This window comes from Aquarana catesbeiana, linkage group LG02 (genome assembly GCF_042186555.1).
Source record: "Aquarana catesbeiana isolate 2022-GZ linkage group LG02, ASM4218655v1, whole genome shotgun sequence".
NCBI lineage: Eukaryota > Metazoa > Chordata > Amphibia > Anura > Ranidae > Aquarana > Aquarana catesbeiana.
Window position 1 is genome coordinate 504,401,082 of NC_133325.1, and position 26,221 is coordinate 504,427,302.

The 26,221-nt window shown below is 39.0% G+C and overlaps 1 protein-coding gene across 1 annotated transcript; it reads right to left on the reverse strand.

The window, feature by feature from the left end:
- Positions 1–17,766: 17,766 nt before the first annotated feature.
- LOC141129988 (olfactory receptor class A-like protein 1) lies at positions 17,767–18,840 on the reverse strand. Its single transcript, XM_073617987.1, has one exon. The coding sequence runs from the start codon at positions 18,838–18,840 to the stop codon at positions 17,767–17,769; it is 1,074 nt and encodes a 357-aa protein (XP_073474088.1).
- Positions 18,841–26,221: the final 7,381 nt, after the last annotated feature.

Below are 26,221 nucleotides of genomic sequence, written 5' to 3' on the forward strand. Positions count from 1 at the left end.
TTGGTACTTGTGCTGCGTTTAATTGAACTATATGGTCTTAAACTGTTTATGTGGTTTTTACTGATGTAGGGGCTCCCAAAACATCAACAATTGTTTTATAAATATAGCATTAGTCCAAACTGTATCTGTTATATTATAGCCCTGGTGAAGAGGTGCCCCAAAACACATTGTCATTTTTAAATGAACTCTGGTCAGCATACATTTCTGTACCTAAAACTTCTTGGCATTCTCTTCTCTATAAAATTGAAGGAAAATACTTGATAGGGATTATAACTCCTTATCACCCTATCCAAAACTAGGAGAAAAAAGGGTTTTGCTACAGATACACTCTACAACAGTGGGACAGTCTAGCGCTTTATATAACAAGGACAAAATAAAAATTTAAATTTAAAACAGGTCTTTATGCTTTAATTATATCTAATGATAGTCATATAGAAAAAGTAAGTGGTAGAAGACAGTGATATAAGTAATCCAGGAGTAGTAACACAAAGGTTTACAGGAATCAGACTTCTCTCAATGCAAACATGTGCAGAGGCCGAATATAGGATCAGAGGCTTTCAAATAATAAAACAGTAAGATGTAGAATCAGAAATAGTATGCTAACAAATGTTTCTTACCTCCAATACGCATTATAAAAAGAAAAGATGTAGCAAAAGAAAAAAAATAACGCATTCCAGATGTACTTGTCCTTACTCAAACCATGTAAAAACAGACACAATTATTACTAGTATTTATGTAAGTCATTTCAGAAATTATATAGTGCAAAGCAATTAATTAAATTCAGAACATTAAATATAAAAGATTTAATTTAAATGGACATACAAAGGAGAGGGATTTTCACGGTGCAAGTAGGTTAAGCATACGGAAAAGCTGTATATCTTTTCTCTTTTTTAAAAAAAAACATTTTATTGTTTACACTTAAAAACACATATATTATGTAGAGTAACAGACATATTCCTTTTGAAATGAAAACAAAGTGGTCAAAGTAGGGAATGACAAAGAAAAATGTACACTACAGATTCACAGATGGTAGTTATTGCATACTAGCCCGACATGTTTCGCATTGTCGCTTTTTCAAGGGATATGCAACTGTTTAGTGAGTCATCCAATACTTTTAGCAATTCTAAGGAAAATAGAAAAAAGAAAGAAAAAAAGTTTTTGTATATACACATAGATAATTTTCAGTATTAATACAACATTAAATATAATGAAAAAGCACGTGTTGTCACTCTGAAGTGTCCATAAAGGCTTACCCCTGAAGTTGACCCTACAAAATCTCGTCAGAACTGACATGTACAGACACAACCAAGCTTGTGATGGTGCCCTACGATGGAGCTGGTACAGCGGGGATACATTTATAATGGAAACAGGTCATTTAATATAAATGACATGAGGGGGAGATAAAGGAAGGAGGGAAAGGAGACTAAATGGGCAGGGAAAATGGGGTGTCAGATGGACAGTGACACCAAGGGATAGTGCATGGGCAGCTACACATTCAGAGGAAGGGCCTGTAACTCAGGCTTTTGTTCAAGCCCGGGAAATGAGTAGCTTTGAGGGTATAAATCCAGCGGGCTTCAAGCTGGAGCAGTGTCCGATCGACACTGCCCCCTCTTTCGTCCAGCGGGACATGCTCCAAAGCTCTGAACTTGATGGTTCTGGGGTTAAAGTTATGGTACAGACCCACATGCCTGGCAATAGCTGTATCCATTTGTTTTTTCAGGATGGGTTTTATGTGGTCTCTAATTCGTTTGTAGAATGGTCGTTTCGTTTTGCCGACATAAAAGCCACCACAAATGCATTGAGCTAAATAGATTATACCCGGAGTTTGGCAGGTGGCATTGAATTTGAGTACCACTGTCCATTAGGAAGTAAAAAGTGTGATGTGTTTTCTACATAACGGCAAATGTCACATTTACCGCATGGAGAAATACCTGTATAAGGAGATTTTTTATTTTGAAAGGTGTCTTGGAAGTGACTATGGACTAAACGGTCCCTCAGTGAGGGAACCCGTCTAAAGGTTATCTCAGGGAATGGGTTGATATGTTTGCTGACTGCTGAGTCAGCAGATAAAAGAGGCCAAAATTTGGTTATGATATTTCTGATTTCTCTATGTTGGCTAGAGTAGCGAGTGATCAATCTTACAGTGTCGGATTTTGTGGGGAGTTTGGTTAAAAATAGTAGCGAATCTCTGTTTTGTATTTTAACCCTATTGTATGCCCTTTTGAGGCATGAATGGCTATATCCACGGGATAGTAATCTTTTGTACAGGTCTTTGGCTGCTATCTGGAAATCTGCATCCTTGCTGCAGTTGCGTTTTAAACGCAAGTACTGGCTATAGGGAATGCTCTTCAGCAAGGGGCCTGGGTGTGAACTATCCGCGTGGAGAATAGTGTTCCCAGCCGAAGGTTTTCTAAAAAGTGACGAGTCTAATTTTCCATTGGCGTCAATGGAGATAGTGATATCAAGAAAATTAATCGCAGTTGTGCTATATTCCATAGTGAAACAAAGGTTAAAGTTGTTAATAGAGATCAATCTAAAGAATTCTTTCAAGTCTGTTTCTGAACCAGACCAGAATAGCAACACGTCGTCTATGTAGCGATACCAGGAAACGACCTTTTCCAATAGATGGGTCAGGTCGTCCCTGGAAAAAAGATCTTTTTCCCACCCCCCCAGGTACAGGTTGGCATACGATGGGGCACACTTGGTCCCCATCGCAACCCCCTGCACCTGGAGGTAGTGGGAAGAATTAAACATGAAGACGTTGTGTCTCAGTATGTAATTGAGAAGTTCCAGGACAAATTCGTTATATTTCTCAAATAGGGGACCTCTCTCATATAGATGGTTACTCACAATTTCGATGCCCTTACTATGGGGAATAGTGTTATATAGACTTTCAATGTCCAGTGCAACTAGGTAGGTGCCTGGTGGAAGTGAGATACCTTCGATGGTTCTTAATAGATCTATGGTGTCTTTGATATAGGAAAAGAGAGAGGTAACATGGGGATGTAAATAGCTGTCTACCAGACTGCTGGCGTTTTCCGTTAGACATAGACAACCAGATATTATGGGACGTCCTGGAGGTTCCAGGATGGATTTGTGTACCTTTGGTAAGGCATAGAAAGTAGGGATCCGTGGGTCCCTTACATTAAGGTAGTCCCATGTGTTCTTGTCTATGATACCTTTATAATATGCCTTAAAAATGATGTTGTAATATTCGGTGTTGAAGTTTTGTATTAAACTTCTGGAAATAGGGCGGTACCAGTCTCGATTGGATAAAATCTTGTTGCACATATTGATATATTGGGATGTTTCCATGATAACTAGATTCCCGCCTTTGTCGGCGGGTTTAATTATTATCTTTTGGTTGGATTCAAGAGATCTAATGGCGGCTTTTTGATTTGCATTTAAATTAGAGGATGCAGAGGGATGAAAGTTAGACTCTTCAATTGCTTGAGAAGTTTGTGTGACAAATGCCCAGATGTTAGGGTTAGTACTTAACAGAGGAAAATTCCTTGACTTCGGTTTGTAGGACTGTGGGGGGGGGGGACGACACACCAGCGACCGACAACTCCGGCAGGTGCAAACAACCAGAGACGTCGTCATCCGTGTGTCCCTCCTCCCAAAGTGCCACCAGATCCTCAAAGGCTTGTTGTTCCTCCATGTTGATCTGGAGGTTAGATGTTTTGTCATTTGGACATGTGTCTAATTTAGGTTTGTCAAAAATAGCTTTGTATAGGAGTCTACGGGCAAAAAGGTGAAGGTCCTTGATAAGGTGGAATTTATCAACCTGGGAATCAGGGCAAAAGGTGAGACCCAGTTTAAGGACCTGTTCTTCATGTTCAGTTAGGGTGTACGAAGAGAGATTGATAATGGATAATTCTGATTGGTTGGATGTTGGATAAGGGGTACATGGGGTTAAATCAGACTCTGGGCTTGTGCTAGCTCTTGGTCCTTCCCTAAAAAAATTGGTGCTAACTTCATATCAGCTGATACAGGTGTACCTAAGGGAGAAATGACAGTGTTCACATTGCTTACCTTGGTGACCGTGTTGAGGTAAAGAGGAGGGGCAGTGACCGCCGTGGAAGGTGCTGTGGACATAATGGTGTGGGTGGCCATCGTCTGTGGGCCGCGTGACGTTTGTGACGAGGAGTGGGGTATACTGGAAGTGCGAGGTGGTGCCGCTTTAGGGTGATTGGGCTGTGATCGACGAGGTACTGGAGTACCTGCTTGATTTTTAAGGGACTCCAGGGAGGCCGTGTCTGAATTACTTTTTCGTCTTTTTGGCAATCTGTCTCCGGACAAGTCTCGGTATACCGTCGATTGGCTAGATGATAGGGAAGAAGAAGGTGATAAGTTAGTCATATCATTGCCATTTCTAGTATTGCGTTGGCTAGTGGATCTATATGATCTCGTATTTGTATTTTGTGTCCATTTGTAGGCTGACCCATTTGAATGGGCATTGGTGTCACGTGCAAACTTGTTCCTTTGGGATGATGAATCTATTGTGTAATCAATATGAACAAGAACTTATTACTCTAGACGAATCTATCTTACAATGGTACAATGATCATAAACTTATATCAAACAATGCAAAATTTAAGAAAAAAGAAAATGAATTGAAAATGTATTTGGAGAGATACACTCTAGACATCATCCGGACAAAGGAAAACAAGTTTGCACGTGACACCAATGCCCATTCAAATGGGTCAGCCTACAAATGGACACAAAATACAAATACGAGATCATATAGATCCACTAGCCAACGCAATACTAGAAATGGCAATGATATGACTAACTTATCACCTTCTTCTTCCCTATCATCTAGCCAATCGACGGTATACCGAGACTTGTCCGGAGACAGATTGCCAAAAAGACGAAAAAGTAATTCAGACACGGCCTCCCTGGAGTCCCTTAAAAATCAAGCAGGTACTCCAGTACCTCGTCGATCACAGCCCAATCACCCTAAAGCGGCACCACCTCGCACTTCCAGTATACCCCACTCCTCGTCACAAACGTCACGCGGCCCACAGACGATGGCCACCCACACCATTATGTCCACAGCACCTTCCACGGCGGTCACTGCCCCTCTTCTTTACCTCAACACGGTCACCAAGGTAAGCAATGTGAACACTGTCATTTCTCCCTTAGGTACACCTGTATCAGCTGACATGAAGTTAGCACCAATTTTTTTAGGGAAGGACCAAGAGCTAGCACAAGCCCAGAGTCTGATTTAACCTCATGTACCCCTTATCCAACATCCAACCAATCAGAATTATCCATTATCAATCTCTCTTCGTACACCCTAACTGAACATGAAGAACAGGTCCTTAAACTGGGTCTCACCTTTTGCCCTGATTCCCAGGTTGATAAATTCCACCTTATCAAGGACCTTCACCTTTTTGCCCGTAGACTCCTATACAAAGCTATTTTTGACAAACCTAAATTAGACACATGTCCAAATGACAAAACATCTAACCTCCAGATCAACATGGAGGAACAACAAGCCTTTGAGGATCTGGTGGCACTTTGGGAGGAGGGACACACGGATGACGACGTCTCTGGTTGTTTGCACCTGCCGGAGTTGTCGGTCGCTGGTGTGTCGTCCCCCCCCCCCCACAGTCCTACAAACCGAAGTCAAGGAATTTTCCTCTGTTAAGTACTAACCCTAACATCTGGGCATTTGTCACACAAACTTCTCAAGCAATTGAAGAGTCTAACTTTCGTCCCTCTGCATCCTCTAATTTAAATGCAAATCAAAAAGCCGCCATTAGATCTCTTGAATCCAACCAAAAGATAATAATTAAACCCGCCGACAAAGGCGGGAATCTAGTTATCATGGAAACATCCCAATATATCAATATGTGCAACAAGATTTTATCCAATCGAGACTGGTACCGCCCTATTTCCAGAAGTTTAATACAAAACTTCAACACCGAATATTACAACATCATTTTTAAGGCATATTATAAAGGTATCATAGACAAGAACACATGGGACTACCTTAATGTAAGGGACCCACGGATCCCTACTTTCTATGCCTTACCAAAGGTACACAAATCCATCCTGGAACCTCCAGGACGTCCCATAATATCTGGTTGTCTATGTCTAACGGAAAACGCCAGCAGTCTGGTAGACAGCTATTTACATCCCCATGTTACCTCTCTCTTTTCCTATATCAAAGACACCATAGATCTATTAAGAACCATCGAAGGTATCTCACTTCCACCAGGCACCTACCTAGTTGCACTGGACATTGAAAGTCTATATAACACTATTCCCCATAGTAAGGGCATCGAAATTGTGAGTAACCATCTATATGAGAGAGGTCCCCTATTTGAGAAATATAACGAATTTGTCCTGGAACTTCTCAATTACATACTGAGACACAACGTCTTCATGTTTAATTCTTCCCACTACCTCCAGGTGCAGGGGGTTGCGATGGGGACCAAGTGTGCCCCATCGTATTCCAACCTGTACCTGGGGGGGTGGGAAAAAGATCTTTTTTCCAGGGACGACCTGACCCATCTATTGGAAAAGGTCATTTCCTGGTATCGCTACATAGACGACGTGTTGCTATTCTGGTCTGGTTCAGAAACAGACTTGAAAGAATTCTTTAGATTGATCTCTATTAACAACTTTAACCTTTGTTTCACTATGGAATATAGCACAACTGCGATTAATTTTCTTGATATCACTATCTCCATTGACGCCAATGGAAAATTAGACTCGTCACTTTTTAGAAAACCTTCGGCTGGGAACACTATTCTCCACGCGGATAGTTCACACCCAGGCCCCTTGCTGAAGAGCATTCCCTATAGCCAGTACTTGCGTTTAAAACGCAACTGCAGCAAGGATGCAGATTTCCAGATAGCAGCCAAAGACCTGTACAAAAGATTACTATCCCGTGGATATAGCCATTCATGCCTCAAAAGGGCATACAATAGGGTTAAAATACAAAACAGAGATTCGCTACTATTTTCAACCAAACTCCCCACAAAATCCGACACTGTAAGATTGATCACTCGCTACTCTAGCCAACATAGAGAAATCAGAAATATCATAACCAAATTTTGGCCTCTTTTATCTGCTGACTCAGCAGTCAGCAAACATATCAACCCATTCCCTGAGATAACCTTTAGACGGGTTCCCTCACTGAGGGACCGTTTAGTCCATAGTCACTTCCAAGACACCTTTCAAAATAAAAAATCTCCTTATACAGGTATTTCTCCATGCGGTAAATGTGACATTTGCTGTTATGTAGAAAACACATCACACTTTTTACTTCCTAATGGACAGTGGTACTCAAATTCAATGCCACCTGCCAAACTCCGGGTATAATCTATTTAGCTCAATGCATTTGTGGTGGCTTTTATGTCGGCAAAACGAAACGACCATTCTACAAACGAATTAATTAGAGACCACATAAAACCCATCCTGAAAAAACAAATGGATACAGCTATTGCCAGGCATGTGGGTCTGTACCATAACTTTAACCCCAGAACCATCAAGTTCAGAGCTTTGGAGCATGTCCCGCTGGACGAAAGAGGGGGCAGTGTCGATCGGACACTGCTCCAGCTTGAAGCCCGCTGGATTTATACCCTCAAAGCTACTCATTTCCCGGGCTTGAACGAAAGCCTGAGTTACAGGCCCTTCCTCTGAATGTGTAGCTGCCCATGCACTATCCCTTGGTGTCACTGTCCATCTGACACCCCATTTTCCCTGCCCATTTAGTCTCCTTTCCCTCCTTCCTTTATCTCCCCCTCATGTCATTTATATTAAATGACCTGTTTCCATTATAAATGTATTTATTTGTTGTAATATACTTTGTACGGTTTGATTTAATATGCAGTGATGTGTAACCAGGTTTTATTATGTAACTCTGTTTCAATGAAACTACATTTGACCTGTATGTAAACGTGTTGTCCCTTTGAAGCGCCGATCGAGATTGGAAGGTCTGTGGTCCCTTCCTACTCGATCGGCTACTCCTTTGGCCCATCTTGGTCGGACCGCTCTCAGCTCAGTCTATGCTGAGACAGCGGAGGGGGGGCCGTCGCATCCACACAGACGCCCGGGGCACATCCCTGAGATGTGCCCATTTCGCGCCGTGCTTCCCCGCTGTACCAGCTCCATCGTAGGGCACCATCGGAGCCCTCCCCCCGCCCCCTTCGCCCCGTGACGTGGCTCCTGTGTGGGAGGAGCCGCCGTGCGCGGCTATGCGCATGTCGGCTCCCTCCGCCGGCGCTACGCCTTGTGGGACTTGAAGTTTGGACGGGGTTTTCGGTCCCTCGGGCATGCGCACTGGCGCCATCACGTCCGCATCGAGCCGGTGACGTCACACGCCGGCTCGATGGGGAGCAGTATTTAAACCGGCACATCTGACAGCTATGTCTGCCAGCGCCGGAGGATGCAAGCCAAGACTTTAGCAGGGTAAGTGACTGGTGTTGAACACCATACCCTGCTCTATATCTGTATTCACACATTTTTCTGTTCCTTACTTACTTATTGAACTCTTGCAGAGTCATAATTGTATATATATCCCTTGCTGTCAAACCCAGTAAGTCTTTGTAATTTGAGCCTAATTATATCATTATGCTATATGTGTAGATTTCCACTACCTGCCTATAAACACCCTTACAATCTAAATTACTTAGTTCAGTATTCTTCTGTGTAGTGACAATATCCTTTGCTCTCATTTTATTTCATTCTCTAGCTTTAATATATCCACCATTCAAATATTCCTTGCAATCATCATTTCACTATTATCGCTGACCATCTGTATCCTTGGTTGCAGCTTTAATTAACCTTCGGCGTAAGTGTCAATTGATTGATTTTTTCTTAAATCTACTTAACCCCTTGTATACAATTTTCCCTGATATTGAATATTTATTATTCATACAACAGCTTCACCTTACTGCTCCCTGTGGTTGCAATTAAGCCCCCCTGCTGTCAAGCTTGGTTGTGTCTGTACATGTCGGTTCTGACGAGATTTTGTAGGGTCAACTTCAGGGGTAAGCCTTTATGGACACTTCAGAGTGACAACACGTGCTTTTTCATTATATTTAATGTTGTATTAATACTGAAAATTATCTATGTGTATATACAAAAACTTTTTTTCTTTCTTTTTTCTATTTTCCTTAGAATTACTAAAAGTATTGGATGACTCACTAAACAGTTGCATATCCCTTGAAAAAGCGACAATGCGAAACATGTCGGGCTAGTATGCAATAACTACCATCTGTGAATCTGTAGTGTACATTTTTCTTTGTCATTCCCTACTTTGACCACTTTGTTTTCATTTCAAAAGGAATATGTCTGTTACTCTACATAATATATGTGTTTTTAAGTGTAAACAATAAAATGTTTTTTTTTTAAAAAGAGAAAAGATATACAGCTTTTCCGTATGCTTAACCTACTTGCACCGTGAAAATCCCTCTTCTTTGTATGTCCATTTAAATTAAATTTTTGCGTAGGGATGTGGTGCCTATCTATGAGGGTGTTTTTCCCATATTCGGAACCAAAATTTCAAACAATCTAAATATAAAAGATGTTACCCAATATTCAGTCTGTGCACACAAAAGTGAAAAATAAATATGCATGTAGATAAAGTCATTAAGGCTTTGAGAATGACGTGTATGTATTAACTTTAATTAGCCAGTCATGTGCAGATTATTAATTAAGTGAACAGGGATTTTCTTTTCACATGATTGTATAAATGAAGCCAAAAATTAATATTAATTATATTATCAAGCCCTTTAGTTAATCCGTGTCAGTGTAACACCATAGATGCAGATACATAAAAGATAATGGGGGTTATATTTACGAAAGGCAAATCCACTTTGCACTGCAAGTGCACTTCCAAGTGCACTGAAAGTGCACTTGGAAGTGCAGTCGCTCTAAATCTAAGTGATAGATCTGAAATGAGTGGAAGCTCTGCTGATTTTATCATCCAGTCATGTGCAAGCTAAAGTACTTTACTTCCAAGTGCACTTTCAGTGCACTTTCAAGTGATCTTGCAGTTCAAAGTGGATTTTCCTTTAGTAAATAACCCCCAATGCCCAGTATGTGGTAAATATAAACAATCATAGGTTCAGGCATTAATGCCTTTTTGCATGCCAACTAGCAAATCTGTGATCAGTGATACAAATAGTGATAAAACTGAAAGTAGTAATTACAGGCAAACATGAAACACTGGGGATGATGTACTAAAGGCAAACAGACTGTTTTCCCCAGAGTTTTCCCCAGAGCTTAGTGAATGAGATAAGCTATCTTGACTTCCACAATTCAAACATGTGCAAGAAAAAAGCTGTTTTTTTATTTTTTTTTTTATGTGCATATGATAACATATTTTTTCATCACATTCACCAAGCTCTGGGAAACATCCTCTTGCAAAGTGTACCCTTTCTTCCATGGTGAACAGTCTATTTGCCTTTAGTGAATCAACCCCAGTGTTTGAATTACAAATTATTCTCAGATGTGCATACATAGTAATACCATTAACCGACTGCTAAATCTCTTCACTACTCAGTGAGGAAAAGCAGCGAAGACCCAAATTGACATCCACTTTTCATGAAAAATAGAGCTTTCTTTTGATGGTATTTGATTACCTCTGCGGTTTTTATTTTTGCACTATAAACAAAAAAAGAGCGTCAGTTTTGAAAAAAAAAGCTATATTTTTTACTTTTTGCTATAATAAATATTCCAAAAAAATTGATAAAAAAAAAAAATTTCTTCCTCAGTTTAGGCCAATATGTATTCTTCTACATATTTTTGATAAAAAAAAAAATCGCAATAAGCGTATATTGATTGATTTGCACAAAAGTTATCACGTCTACAAAATAGGGGGCAGATCTATGGCATTTTTATTATTAATTTTTTTATTCGTAATGGCAGCAATCTGCGAGTTTTATCAAGACTGTGACATTGCAGTGGACAGATTGGACACTTTTGGCACTATTTTGGGACCATTGGCAGTTATACAGTGATCAGTGCTATAAAAATGCACTGATTACTGTGTAAATGTCACTGGCAGGGAAGGGGTTAAACACTAGGGGGCGATCAAGGGGTTAAGTGTGTTCCCTTGGCGTGTTCTAACTGTAGGGGGGATGGTCTCACTAGAACATGACAAAGATCACTGCTCCCAATCACTAGGAGCAGTAGATCCCTGTCATGTTGCTAGGCAGAAAAGGGAAATGCCTTGTTTACATAGGCATCTACCCGTTCTGCCTCTCTGTGCCATGATCGCGGGCCACCAGTGGACATCGAGTCCGCAGGACCCGTGCGCGCCTGCTAGCCGCCAATGACGGAGTGATGTACGGGTACGTCGTTTTGCGCACCCGTGCCACTTTGCCGACGTATATCAGTATGAGCCAGTTGGCTAGTGGTTAAAAATACGATTTAATTGTGGGATATTTATGGGATAAACCTTCACTGCAGTCTGAAATCAAGCACTGTAATTAAAAAAAAAAAAATATATATATATATATATATATATATATATATATATATATATATATATATATATATATATATATATACACACCTGCAGTAAACATGTACTAAATTTCATGTTCACTGCTTTATAAATATAACCTATAAATATAACCATTATTTACTACTGACTCAAATTTGTTGTGTAATTTTTCTGATGATGAACATTTGATTTGTGGGCTTTAAAAAATATATGCAAATAGATATTACAATAAACTAAGTAAGTGGTCATCATTTGATTTAATGTACCCACAGCTAATTCTTTTCCTAATGTATTTTACTAAATATTCTTTTCCGTATTTGATATTTTTAGTGGAGTTGTGGAGTTACATTGAAACTATCTATTTACCTGCATATTCCCTTTTTTATTTACAACTTAGGTTTTAGCTAACATTTTATTGTTCTTGATTTCTCTGATTACTTTGTATTATATAATTTGTGGTTGTATCACTTACAGGTTCTATTATTAGTAGCTGATCCACTCAAACCTTATACATAAAAATACCACTAAACATTCAGGTGCAAAAACAGGACATGAACAGACATTTATCCTAAGCTTTTTGCCACAGCTGTCCCATATACAGTATATACTTGAGTATAAGCCGAGTTTTTCAGCCCCTTTTTTGGGCTGAAAGACCCCCCCCTCGGCTTATACTTGAGTGAGCCGTATCTTTAATTACTAAAAACAGTATGTGTCTCCCGCTGTGTTATGCAGTCTGTTAGGCCGTCCATTGTAACAAAGCCCTGCCTCCTCCTGGTCTGCGATAGAGGAACACTGATACAATGCTGGGAAACTGTATCAGCGATCCATCTGCAGATGGGCACAGTGAGATTAAAGATGGGCACAATGAGACCACAGATGGACACAGTGAGACTACAGGTGGGCACAGTGAGACTACAGGTGGGCACAGTGAGACTGCAAATGGGCACAATTAGACTGCAAATGGGCACAATGAGGCTGCAGACAGGCCCATCGTGACAGGACAGGCAAAACAAGCAATTGCCTGAGGCCCCAGCTGACCCGGGGCCCCACCTGCGCCGCTGGCCGCCACTTCCTATAAGCTGCAGCCTGTAGCATGACCAAGCTCCTCTTCCCTCCTCCTGCAGTCCGCGCGGTACAGGATTCAGGAGATTCAGTTTCCTAGTTCCGGCCGGACTGACAGGAAGTGCACACACTGAGTGCTCACTTCCTTTCAGTCCGGCCGGCCGGGAACAGAAAACTGAATCTCCTTCCGCGCGGTACGCAGTAGGGGGGATAAAAAGAACAGGGGGGAGTAATAATGGGAGCTTTGCGTGTGTGCGTGCGGGGGGGGCTTGGGAGGCCTCCAAGTCCATTTTGCTTGGGGCCCCCAAATTCTTTCAAATGGCCCTGGCTGCGGATGGGCATTGTTTACCCAGTAGCTGCTGCATTTTCCCATCCTAGGCTCATACTCGAGTCAATATGTTTTCCCAGTTTTTTGTGGTAAAATTAGGTGCCTCGGCTTATATTTGGGTCAGCCTATACTCGAGTATATACGGTACTGTATATCTGTATTTGTTTATGCCAATATGTATTCTTCTACATATTTTTGGTAAAAAAAAAAAAAATCACAAAAAGTGTATATTGATTGATTTGTGAAAAAGGAGGGATGGGTTACCACTGACATGACAGAGATTGATGTTCAAGATGACAGGGAACAGAAGATCTCTGTCATGTTACTAGGCAGAACAGGGAAATGCCTTGTTTACATAGGCAGTTCCCCATTCTGCCTCTCCTCACAGTGATGGTAGGCAGCCAGCGGACATCGAGTCCGCGGAACCCGTGGGAACACTCCCGTGCCACGTGATGGGTGTGCATGTGCGCTATCCTGCTTTTGCGGACTGACGTATAGGTACGTCAGTTTACGCAGGAGTGCCATTCTGCCGACATATATCGGCGTGAGCCGGTCGGCAAGCGGTTAATATCAAAATTCCTTTAAATAGCATGCTTGAGGGATTCTTACAATGCAAACTTATATAAAAAAAAAGATATTTCTGCTTTATGACAATACTTTTCCTGCTGATTTCCATTTAGCAGCAAGAGTCCAGTGGGAGAGAATTGGAAGTGCAGGTCATCGTGCTTGTTTTGGCTTGTCATCAGGGAATCTTTTATCATGATCATTTCATATACTTTGTCAATTTTTTGTGAATGTGTAACAAGGGGTACTATCCCTTACTCATCGATTTAGGGGGCAGATATCTTATCCTCCACTTGTTGAGAGTGTGTGTTTATTTACTATGTACTCATTCCTCTGGTAAGGGGTGGATATATGGCAGACATGTGAATTTCGTTTCGTTCCTAATCGAAATACGGACACATTTTTCATTATTCAGAAATTTGTATGCATCCGAATTACAAAGGTAACAAATGTAAACGAATCCGAAAAAGCGAACAAATTAGAAAACAAATTTCTAAACAATACAATAAATTATGAATATAAACTAATAAAGCAATAGGAAAAAAAAAAAAAAAAAAAAAAAAAAAAAAAAAAAAAAATTATATATATATATATATATATATATATATATATATATATATATATATATATATATATATATATATATATATATATATATATATATATATATATATATATATATATATATATATATATATATATATATATATAGTTTTTTCTTATTCTGTTCTATTGTTTTTCTTTTCTATTATTTTATATTCTATAATAGTCTTTTCTATTAAAATTCTAATTCATTCGATACAAAATTCGAATTTCGAAACATGGCTTCTGAAGTTTGAATTTCGTATAGAATAAATTTGAATAGAAAAGAATAGACTAGAAAAACAATAAAACAGAATAGAATAAAATATAATAATATATATATATAATATAATATATTTTAATAGAAAAGACTAGAATAGAAAAAACAATAGAACAGAATAGAAAAAGATATTTTATATTTTTTTCTATTCTGTTCTTTTATATTATTTTCTATTCTATTCTAATCTTTTCTATTGGAATTCAATTTCATTCTATACGAATTTCAAATTTCGCTAAATGGTTATATATAGTTTACTTTTTCAAATTTGGTCAAATTTTTAATGCAGTAGATTTTTTTCAAATACGAAACTAAAGGAATCCTGAAAACGAATGTAAAGAATGCAACAAATTTAACAAAACGAATTTAGTTAAATAACGAAACAAAACAAAACACATTTTTTCATCCTGCACATGTCTAATATATGGTCCCCTCTAATTATACAGAGGGCTTCCAGATTAAACTATTAGTTCACCCTACATTACCCCACCTTCTTATTGGGGCATTAGCAGTGGGGAAGAGAATCTTGTCACTCCACATTGGGACAAGGGTGCTTTGCAAGGGGGGAAATTTTGCTACTCCCCTTGCAAGATATCTCCTCAATGTTTAAAGGCATGTGGCCTGAGTGGCTCACTGACCTCCCTTTACTGGCCACCCAAGCTGCTTGCCTGCATAAGGGTGTGGGTGCAATTCCACCCTTTTTCTGATTTTTTTTTCTTCTAAGGGACTGAATTGTAGTGTGGCATAACATCATGTGTATGTTATTTAAATGGTTTGTATATTTTTTTTATTTTTAGTGATGCCCTTCAAGCCACATGAAAAGACCCTCTCTATTCTGCACATACTGAACTCCCCATGTCCCATTTTAGCAATAGTTTGTCTATTAGCTTTTAAAATAGTGAATACAAAAATAACAACTGTAGACTTTATTGGGGTTCAGTGCTAATTTCAGGGTTTGCCAAACTTCCTGCAAACCGAACTGGGGAAGATTTGATCATCACTTATAATGTATCATATGGATCAAGAATGTATTTGTTAAGATACATTTTTTTGTGCTTTTCAGCAACTCATAAATTGGTAATTACTAACTTTATAAATGTCAGAAAGAAAGGTTGCCACAAGTCTCACCTTCTGACCCCCATTAAAATTCTATATCCCTATGAGTGAAACTGAACTATAACTTTTCCCCTAGACACCCTTGTATTGGAGTTAATTATTTATATACTAATAAGAGACATTTTCTGTTTCAATTGCTATTAAAGAGTGTCACCCGCATAATTTCATATTTATCTTTTTAAATCAGAAAAAGCTTTATTGAAATCACAATAAAACATAAGTTAAATATTTCCAGAGCTAATATAGAAATAAAAATGTGGTAGCAAAATTAGCATTTCCTTACACATTCCACATAAGGGTAAATAATAAAATCACAAAAAAGATTGATAAGCAGTTTTACCACTAATTTAGTGATTCCAGTACTGACAACACTATGGAATTAGTTCCAAGGATTTGAGGCTTGTTACAAACATAAGCATATCTAGCCTTGTAGGATTCTTCCTGCCCCTAAGTTGAGGGTACTCAGGCTTTTAATCATGGGGTATAATGCTTTTCAAATATATTAGGGCAACCCCTGTATGATATATGTATTTTCCATTTTGAGTGTGTCACCCATACATTATAGCCATTTCTTAGTTATAGGAGGATCCTCTGATTTTCAGTATCTCAAAATGACCCCGCGTGCCTGGAATATAGCTCTTGCTACTGCTTCCCTTGTTTCTGTGGGGAGTTTTAGATTGTCTAACATGTGTCATAGATAATGTTTAGGGTCAATTTGTATAGAGGCCTGAAATAGAGCATTCAGAGTTTACACTGTTAAAAACCAGTACAAATGTAATTTGGGGGCAGTGCAGTAATAAATTAATCAGGTTGCTGTGGCCTCTGGGGCATTTATGATAAGTGGGATCTTTTTTTTCATAAATTAATAAATTCGAAAATTCGGAAATTCGAACATTCGGAAATCCAAAAGTCTGAAAATAAGAAAGAAAATTTGAAAATCCGAAGATTCGAAATAATTAACTAACTAATAATAAAAAAATAACTATTAAATTATAGGTTTTGGAATTTCCTTTCAAATTTGGCTGTTAGTGAACATAACAAATACAAATTTATCTGAAGTTACGAATTATCTGAAATAAGGAATGCTGCATCAAAAAAAATGGAATGGAACAAAATAATAAATAATAATAACAATAAAAAGTAATTTGTTGCAGTCCATTCATTTAGATACTGCATTCATTATTTCAGGTAATTCGTAACTTCGGTTAAATTCGTATTTGTTACGTTCACTAACAGCCAAATTTGAAAGGAAATTCTAGTTAAATCTAAAGTTATTATTTCAGATTTTCTGATGTTCGGGTTTTCAAATTTTCGGATTTTCGTTCTTATTTTCGTATTTTTGTTCTTTTGAATGTTCGGTACTTTCATTCTTTTTTTCGGATTTTCAAAATTCAAATTTAAGAATTTTAGAATTTCTGAAATTACTTATTTTTGAATTTCCGAATATTCAGAAAAATTTGTTAAACAGGTTTTCATTCATTCTGATATTTCTGAATTAACTAATTTGTCAAAATTCATTAAAAAAACTAATTCGGAACTAAATTAATTGCACATGTAAAATTGCTAGTGTAACCAAGGGGACCCTAGTACATCCTAAACCATTGAGAAGAGAAGCTACATTTTTATTCCTTTAAATCGAGACATAAACAAGTCTCAGCTCTCCCTTCCCCTAATACAGCAGATTAAGGTCCCAGGAAGAAGAAAATGTAATTGCCTGTTCTTTTGTATACAGAGGAGTGTGGAGTGAAAATCTTATTTTTGTGCTTTACCTGCCCCACCTGTGCAGTCATGCTGTCGACTCCATGTATTATGGAATATGTAGTTTTATCCTGATCACCAAACTACAGTGCCTGATCACATGTCAACACCTGGAAAAATAGCTTTAGCAGTGCATCTTTTGAAGTGTGGACTGAAATGCACTAACAGAAAGGAGGGGTAAAAATGTTTTCGGGAATATGACTTTGCATGCATTGCTTTGCCTTGGTAGTAGATTTAATCACTGTACAGTGACTAATGAAAGTGAAATAACTCTTAAGGGTCTATAATAATATTTGGAAATTTGACATATAACATTTTGGAGTGGATTGCCTTTTTCTCCCTTTATATATAACTCTCGTGATTTCAAGTCAAATGGCACTCTTCTCAAGATAGATAACTGACTAGATTCAGAACCACTTCATATGAGAACAAAGCTTTTATTTACACTCTAACATCCACATTTTATGTTTTACAGCTGATGGAGTTAATTAAAAACAAAACACCTTTGAAATCAGTAGGGTATACAAGATATACAAGAAGGATAGAGGTTGCTCTGTTCAATATGCAAAAAAATTCTCATACATTAGTTTAGCCCTTTGAGAGAATGGTTCATCTGGCTGAAGTTTTGGCAATAATATTTCTTTTACTGCATTCATTTTCACTGCGTATCCCATCATCAAATACCATTTGTAATGCTGTACTGAAATGACCATTGCTTTGTTGTGTTGTTATACAATACACATTTTCATCGCTTGATGAAATATTTTGGAAGGGTCTCTGTTTATACAGATATAAGAAGCTAATTTGCAGTTTGGGGTTTGTTGTTATTACAAGTATGGGACTTAGAGCTGCATAGCAACAAGCTACAAATATACGAATGTCATTGATTTCAGTCTCCACTTTAGGTAATGTTAATGTATAGATCCACAAAGAGTTATCTAATCCGAAAAGCAAGACATAAAGGGCTACCAATAAAAAGACAGCTCTTGAAGCTTTATCTTTAGCTGATCTCCTTTGGGGATTGTTCAAACCCTTAATTTTTCTCATACTTTTTTCATGGTTAAACAAAGTAAATACAATGTAGCTGCTTGCCACAATCATTAATGTCACAAAAATCAAATCCCGAACAGTGTAAAAAACTCCATTGGCAATATAAGATATCTGGTTTAGGAATTCAGCATCACAATATATCACATGAAGGGCATAAGCTGTGGATATGTTTTTCTTGGCATGGGCATTCATGACAAAGACAGGGTAAGTTGAGAGATTCATAATCCAAAAGACCAAAATGATAATAATTGGATTTTTAGACACTTTTTGTTTAAGGTACACCCACATTCCTGTCATTGGAGCAATAAGAATACATTGGTGGCAGCTTAGTAAGCTGGTAACACCTATAGACATTGCCCTATTAACTCTATAAGTGTATAGGACAAGTTTGCACTCTGTATCATCAAGCAAGTTCTCAACTGCAATAGCATCCAATGTCTGTGGAATAACCCGTGCTATAATAATAAGAAAATTATTAAAGGAGAGCACTGTCAATATTTTATTATTTGATAATAATTTTCTTTCTTTTAGTCTAATGTAAGTAAATTGAACTAAAATAAACAAATTTCCTGGGATACCTATTATCATCAAAAGCATAAATGCAGAAGCTTTCAGTATTTGCTGGGGGTCCATGGATATATGTATCTGCAAAGATAAAGTTAGGTATTTTAGATGTGTACATTAAAAAATATGAGGAGGAAGACACATCACATTACATTGACTAAATAAGAACTAGTTAGTGTTGTATATTTGCTATTTTACACAACCCTTTGTTATCATTAGGATAAAACTAGACAGTAAGGCTGAGGGAAACTGCGATCTTCCCTTTTGTCAAAATTTCAGCAAAAGCTTTTTCAGGACGCATTTCAGAAAAATGTCACTATTACACAGAAATGCATTTGAGTCTATTGAGAAGATGAAATTAAAGCCGACCTTTCACTTTGAAAGTGAGTGTAAGTGCTAGATTTTTTAAAATTAAAACAACATGTCATACTTACCTGCTCTGCAGGTAAGCACAAAGCAGCCCCAAGCCTCCTCTTCTTGGGTCTCCCGCCAACACTCCTGGCTTCTCCCCCCCCCCGCCGGGTTCCCCCATAGCAAACCACTTTCTATGGAGCACTCGTGTGTGCTCGCTACTGAGCTCTGCTCTGTGTGTCCATTTTAATCTTTCCACCTCCACAAAAACAAAAAGCTGGCCATTTTTCTTTATTTATGCTATACCCCACTCCCTGCCTTAAATATTTTCTAGACATATCAATCCTCTCCTGCAGCCTCCAGGGATATCCACATCATAGTTCCTGGAGGTATCGGTTGCAAGAACCAGCCAGAGACAGCCAACTCCCAATAATCCTCTGAGAACAGCTGAGATCCATGTATAAGAGGGAGGGCTGCCTGAGATCTTGTGTACTTACAGAGCAGCTGAGTTTAACCCCTTGGCACCAATTATGAGGCCTCTCCACACCTGGTCCTTAGTTCAGAGGTGCCGCGTATTTTCATGAATTGCTGTCCATATAGCTGTGCCGAGACCATGCGCGGTGTGCGCTCCTGACACAGTTACCGGCGCCAAATCGAAAGCTCCCACTGTTTGGCTATCCGGCACCTGCGCGAAGAGGTAAAAAGTGAAACTAAAGTTAAAAAGAGCATGTAATTACATGAAAATAATAGGCACTGACCACTGGTGCTTTTTAAACTTTTTTTTTACGCACATCTTGGTACATTCTTTAACCACATGCCAACCAGTGCACGACTATATATGTCGGCACAATAGCATGGCTGGGCAAATGGGCGCACAGGTACACCCCCTTTAATTTACGGCATTGTGGGAGCAGGCACGCCCGCTGCATACTCCGTGACCGTGCCCACAGGTCCCGTAGACTCGATGTCCGCCGGGGGCCTGCAATCATGTCATGGAGTTGCAGAATGGGGAGATGCCTTTGTAAACAAGGCATTTCCCTGTTCTGCGTAGCAACATGACAGAGATCTACTGCTCCCTGTCATCGGGAGAAGTGATCTCTGTCATGTTGTAGTGAGGCAATCCCCCCCCAGTTAGAATCACTCCCTAGGACACACTTAACCCCTTCATCGCCCCCTAGTGTTTAACCCCTTCCCTGCCAGTGTCATTTGCACAGTAATCAGTGCATTTTTATAGCACTGATCGCTGTATAAATGGCAATGGTCCCAAAACAGTTTCAAAAGTGTCCGCCATAATGTCGCAGTCATGATAAAAATCGCAGATCACCGGCATTACTAATAAAAAAATAATAATAAAAATGACATAAATCTATCCCCTGTTTTGTGGACGCTATAACCTTTGCGCAAACCAATCAATATACGCTTATTGCGATTTTTTTTTACAAAAAATATGTAGAAGAATACATATCGGCCTAAACTGAGAAAGAAATTTTTTTTTATATATTTTTTGGGGATATTTATTATAGCAAAAATTAAAAAATATTGCTTTTTTTTCAAAATTGTCGCTCTTTTTTTGTTTATAGCGCAAAAATAAAAACTGCAGAGATGATCAAATACTACCAAAAGAAAGCTCTATTTGTGGGAAAAAAGGACGTCAATTTTGTTTGGGTGCAGCGTTGCACAACCGCGAAATTGTCAGTTAAAGCAACGCAGTGCGGAATCACAAAAAGTGCTCTGGTCAGGAAGGGGGTAAATCCTTCCGGGGCTGAAGTTTTTTAAAAGTGTATTTTGGCTCCTTTTTATTACGCATTTTGGCATTATATACACGCATTTTGCAGTTTTTTAACATACCATATTTTTTTAACACACATTTTGGCGCTTTTCTAAACACCATGTAATACTGCAAAAGTGGCATATACAAATAAAACAATGCCACTAACCACTTGACCTCTCGAAGATTTACCCCATTCCTGACCATGCCATTTTTGGCAAATACGGCACTGCGTTACTTTAACTGACAATTGCGCGGTTGTGCGACACTGTACTGAAATTAAATGTATGTCCTTTTTTCCCCCCAAATAGAGCTGTCTTTTAGTGGTGTTTGATCACCCCTGGATTTTTTATTTTTTGCTCTATGAACAAAAAAAGGCCGACAATTTTGAAAATAAAAAAAACTATATTTTTTACCCTCTGCTAAAAAATATATCCAATAAAAAAAATCAAAAAAAAAAAAAAAAAAAAAAAATCACATTTCCTCATAAATTTAGGCCAATATATATCAGCTAAATATTTTTGGTAAAAAAAAAATCCCAATGAGCATATATTGATTGGTTAGCGCAAAAGTTATAGCATCTACAAACTATGGGATATTTTTATTTATTTATTTTTCTACTAGTAATGGCAGTGAACAGCGACTGGACTGGGCTGGACTGAGATATAGCGGCAGACATTCTGACACTAATTGGCACTTTTGACAGTTTTTGGGGAACAGTGAAACTAATACACTGATCAGTGATAAAAAATATGCACTATCACCATACTAATGACAATGGTTGGGAAGGAGTCAACATCAGGGGCGATCAAAGGGTTAACTGTGTGCCTAACTTGTGTTTTTGTACAGCGTGGGAAGTGCTTTTACTAGGGAAAGACATGGATCCTGGTCCCTGCTTTTCAGAGACACAAGATCCATGTCTTCCTCCATGTCAGAATGGCGATCTGCCTTGTTTACATAGGCAGACCACTGTTCTATGTCTGCAGAATGACTGGTGGATACCGGCGGACATTGAGCTTGCGGTACCTGCCACTAGGCTCCCACTGTGTGTGATTGGGTGCACAACTGCCGCCCTGTAGCAGTAAAACTGTTATGAGGCGGACAGCAAGTGGTTAACTTGCCTGTAAATGGTATTTACCTGTAAGCTTGGTTTTATTTGCAGAAAACAGCACAGTCTCCCAAAATACATACCAAGCTCTTAAGGAACTGGTATGTATTTTTGGTGACCTTTGGGGGGTTCCAATGCCTTTTACTATATCTTCAGAAAAAAGCAGCATTTTGGTGTCAAAATGTCGTTGTTTTTCTTGCTAAAATGACACTTTTGCTGAAGTAGAACATGTGTGGGGTTCTCTTCCCTATGCCTTTGGCATTGCCCTGCCAAAATGCATACCAAACGCTCTTCTAAGCATACAGCTTGGATGGACAGGAAAGAAAGATGACAGCCATGCAGCCCACCCCCTAAACCATGCCAGGCCACATGTTCTCAACATACATTGTGAGGGCACCTTGCCTGGTTGGACCCTTTTGGCAAAGCCCCTTGTCCCCATGATGATGAGAACAAGGGCCTCCTCCCCACAACCCTGGCCCAGTGGTTGTGGGTGTCATCTGTGGGCAGGAGGCTTATCAGGATCTGGAAGCACCCTTAGAAATAAGGGACCCCTCAGATACTGCACACATGTGAATGAGTAAAGGGTACAAAAAAAGTTAACAGTTAATAAATACATCACACACACAAGTGCTTTAATAAAAAAATAGAAAATGTCCCACAATGTAAATCCATCATGAAACATGTCCAACTATGAAGATCCTTGTCAATCACAGCAATGCCCCTGAAAAAAAAAAAAAAAAACACCGACTGCCATGACACTCTGCTCTTAATGGAGATTCACACTGAATAACAGATCCTTGCCTGAGAGGTGAAAGAAAACAAAGGTGTGGGGATGGTGTCTGCTCTCATTGACCAAATATGGCCAGGGCTATTGACCAAATATGGCCACGGCCATATTTGGCCAGTGATGTATGCTACCATACTCATACCTTGCAATGCAGGGTAATGCACTTTCACACATTGTGGTGTGCTACATTGCTAAAAATATTGCATGCACCTTTTTTGTGCATTTTGTGCATTAGGTAAGTCCTCCTGCTCTTGTTGTAGTTCATAGCAGTCCAAAAAAGCTCAAAGTCAGCATATCAGCCAAGTTATGAAGGTTGGGAGTCGGGAGCTCAAACAACGAGCATCTTCACTTCATCATGACCAAGCCACACCCCCCAGTTGCAACTTTAAGCCAAATAGATTGGAGCAGGTGCCATTAAAATCAGTAGCCTGCAACTCGTCATGTGACTTTGTGTACAAAGTCTCATAACAAGTCTTAAACACTTCATACATTCACAGTAGGAGCATGGATAAGGAGCATGAATCACTGGTCACCTAATGAAGAAGTCTTTAAGATTTCACTTTTTAAGCAATCAATTTTCAGCAAGCACTGGACACTTTAAGCACAAGTCACTACATTTATGATATAATGTATTGCAAATAAGAATTTAATATTGCTCTGGAATTTTTTTCTGATAATCATCACTACACCAGGCTTAATTCAGGAGGGCAAATATTTCACACACTGGTCAGCATAGCTCACTCCTTGGCACATTTTTTTCACTTTTTCTATTGAAATTAATTCAATTCACTTTTTATTACTAGATTCACATCTTTGATGTACATATCTTGATTCTTAAGCTAGTATGTCAAACGCCTGCCAGAGGGTGTAACACACATTTTACATTTTTTTTAATTTTTATATTGATCATCTATTCCACTTTTCATACATTTATTTGTGACACCAAATCTGCACACTTCATCTCCTTTTTGTGTAATATGGATGCTGGCTGCATGCAGAGGGTATAGCACTCCAACATATTTCACCATTCCACCACTTTTATACATATGTCACTCTGATTAAATCAGCCCTATAACCCTTGGATTTTTATTACCTCTAGCACATATATTGCCATTAGTCTAAGTATTGACCTTTACTGTAAGAAATGCTTTTTTGAATATCCCCTTGGTATGGTCCCTTTCCCCTATACTGTTTTATATCTATAACACATGCTCTGGCACACTGCAAAGGATGCAAAGATAGCAGAATTCCACAACAGGGGAAATCGTATATTGCCTAATTAGAACAGCGCCGCACCTACATCCTCTTTTCACCAACTTCATACAGTACCACAGTAAACCTAGGAGCAAATTATTATGGAGCATATAAAATATATATATATATATATATATATATATATATATATATATATATATATATATATATATGCAAAACACTTAGCTCTAATATTGTGCCTCTCCCACCCTCCCCAAGCATCAAAAAATGTAGTCCCCTAAAAAATACCAAGGCTAGGCCAGAATATTTTATAGCCTTCTCATATTTTATACTAAGTTGAGTGACAAAGTGTAAAAAATATACTTTGTTTTTAAATTTTGATTGACTGTTGGTAAAAAAAGCCTTCAAACCCAAATCATATATTTTTTTCTTTTGACAGTTTGAGGAACTATTAGATCTATTTGGTTGCTTTTTGCAACACTGCAAAAAAGATTTCCCATCACACCATGTTCTGCCGCATGTCCATCTTCTTTAGAAGACGTGAGGAAACATCTCTCCAGTGAAGACACAAAAAGAAACTAATGCCCCGTACACACGATCGGACATTCCGACAACAAAATCCTAAGATTTTTTCCGACGGATGGCTCAAACTTGTTTTGCGTACACACGGTCGCACAAAGTTGTTGGAATTTCCGATCGCCAAGAACGCGGTGACGTAAACCACGTACGACGAGACTAGAAAAGGCCAGTTCAGAACCAAGCGCAGCACCCTTTGGGCTCCTTTTGCTAATCTTGTGTTAGTAAAAGTTTGGTGAGAGACGATTCGCGCTTTTTCAGACTCGTGGTTTTCAGATCGTTTTCTGCTGTTCAGTTTGTGCTTGTGGGTTTGTATCTGCTCTTCAGTGCGTGCAAGCAAGCTCCGCGTGACTTATTAGTCATTGTGTTCTTGTTCGTTCGTTACTGTTTTTCAGGTCGTTCTTCACAGGCCTTGCTGTTCTTCAGTGCGTTGTTACTTCGTTCTGAGCAGCCGATCGTTTTCTAGCCATGTTGCGTATACGTACTCCTCGTAGAGTTCTTGCTGTGCGGGGGCTTGGTGTTGGGGTCCTGACCTTGACACAAGTCCAGTCCATGAACAGGGTGGGGAGGAGTTCATGGACCAAGAATTGGTTGCTTCAGCGTGACCAGTTCTGTCATATGCCTTTGTTCTGTGAGATCCGTGAGAATAATCCTGATGATTTCAGGAACTTTCTCTGGATGACGGACCCCATATTTCACCATTTGTTGGCTTTGCTGACCCCTTATATTAGCAGGCAGGATACCTGCATGAGGAAAGCCATCACTCCGGAGCAGAGGCTCGTCGCCACCCTGCGGTACTTGGCGACGGGGAGAAGCCTGCAGGACTTCAAGTTCTCGAAAGGCATCTCCCCCCAGGCTCTGGAGATCATTATCCCAGAGACCTGTTCTGCCATCATTCAGGTCCTGAAGGAGGAGTATATTAAGGTAAGATTTTTATCTTAATATAGTGTAATATCACATTTTATTGTATTTAATGTTTGATAATATATTGTATTTCTTTCCTCATTCCCTAATTACCATGATTGTAATATGCTGTGAATGTCCCCTTTGTCCTCATTTATGCTGGATTTTTATGTAATTATTTTTTTTGTCCTTCATACATATTTGCCTTCACTTACCTCCCCAGCATGGTCTCCTGGCCCTATATTCACCTCATGTAGTCACTTAATGTATTTTATCAGCGCCATAGTAGTGCTTTACCCCAAACACCCCCTAAAATGTTTTTAAATGTGATTTGTAATTTAAATTCAGGCAGAGTGCCAGAGGCTTTTTTTAGGGGTCCCCAAATCATTTGGAACCCTCCCTCCCCCCAACTGCTAAGTCAGCTGATAACAATTCTCTATCTATCCTTAATCATCTATCTGCTGACTTTGCCAAACCCATACACACTATACCCATTTCTTTTGTGGTCAGATTTATGGATGAATTCCCCAAAGCATGTAGTGCAAGGGCCTGCCTGAATACTTTAAAATGGTAAAATTTGTGTTTGTTGTATAACAATTTTTAGGGGTGGCATTAAAAAAAGTTGAAATGTCCATTTAAGATAAAACAGGCATGTTTCAAACCAACAAGAAAGACACAAATCTTGAACTTACAAAGTTCACATTTGGTAGAACTTGAAGGCAATATCAGACATGAGTATTTA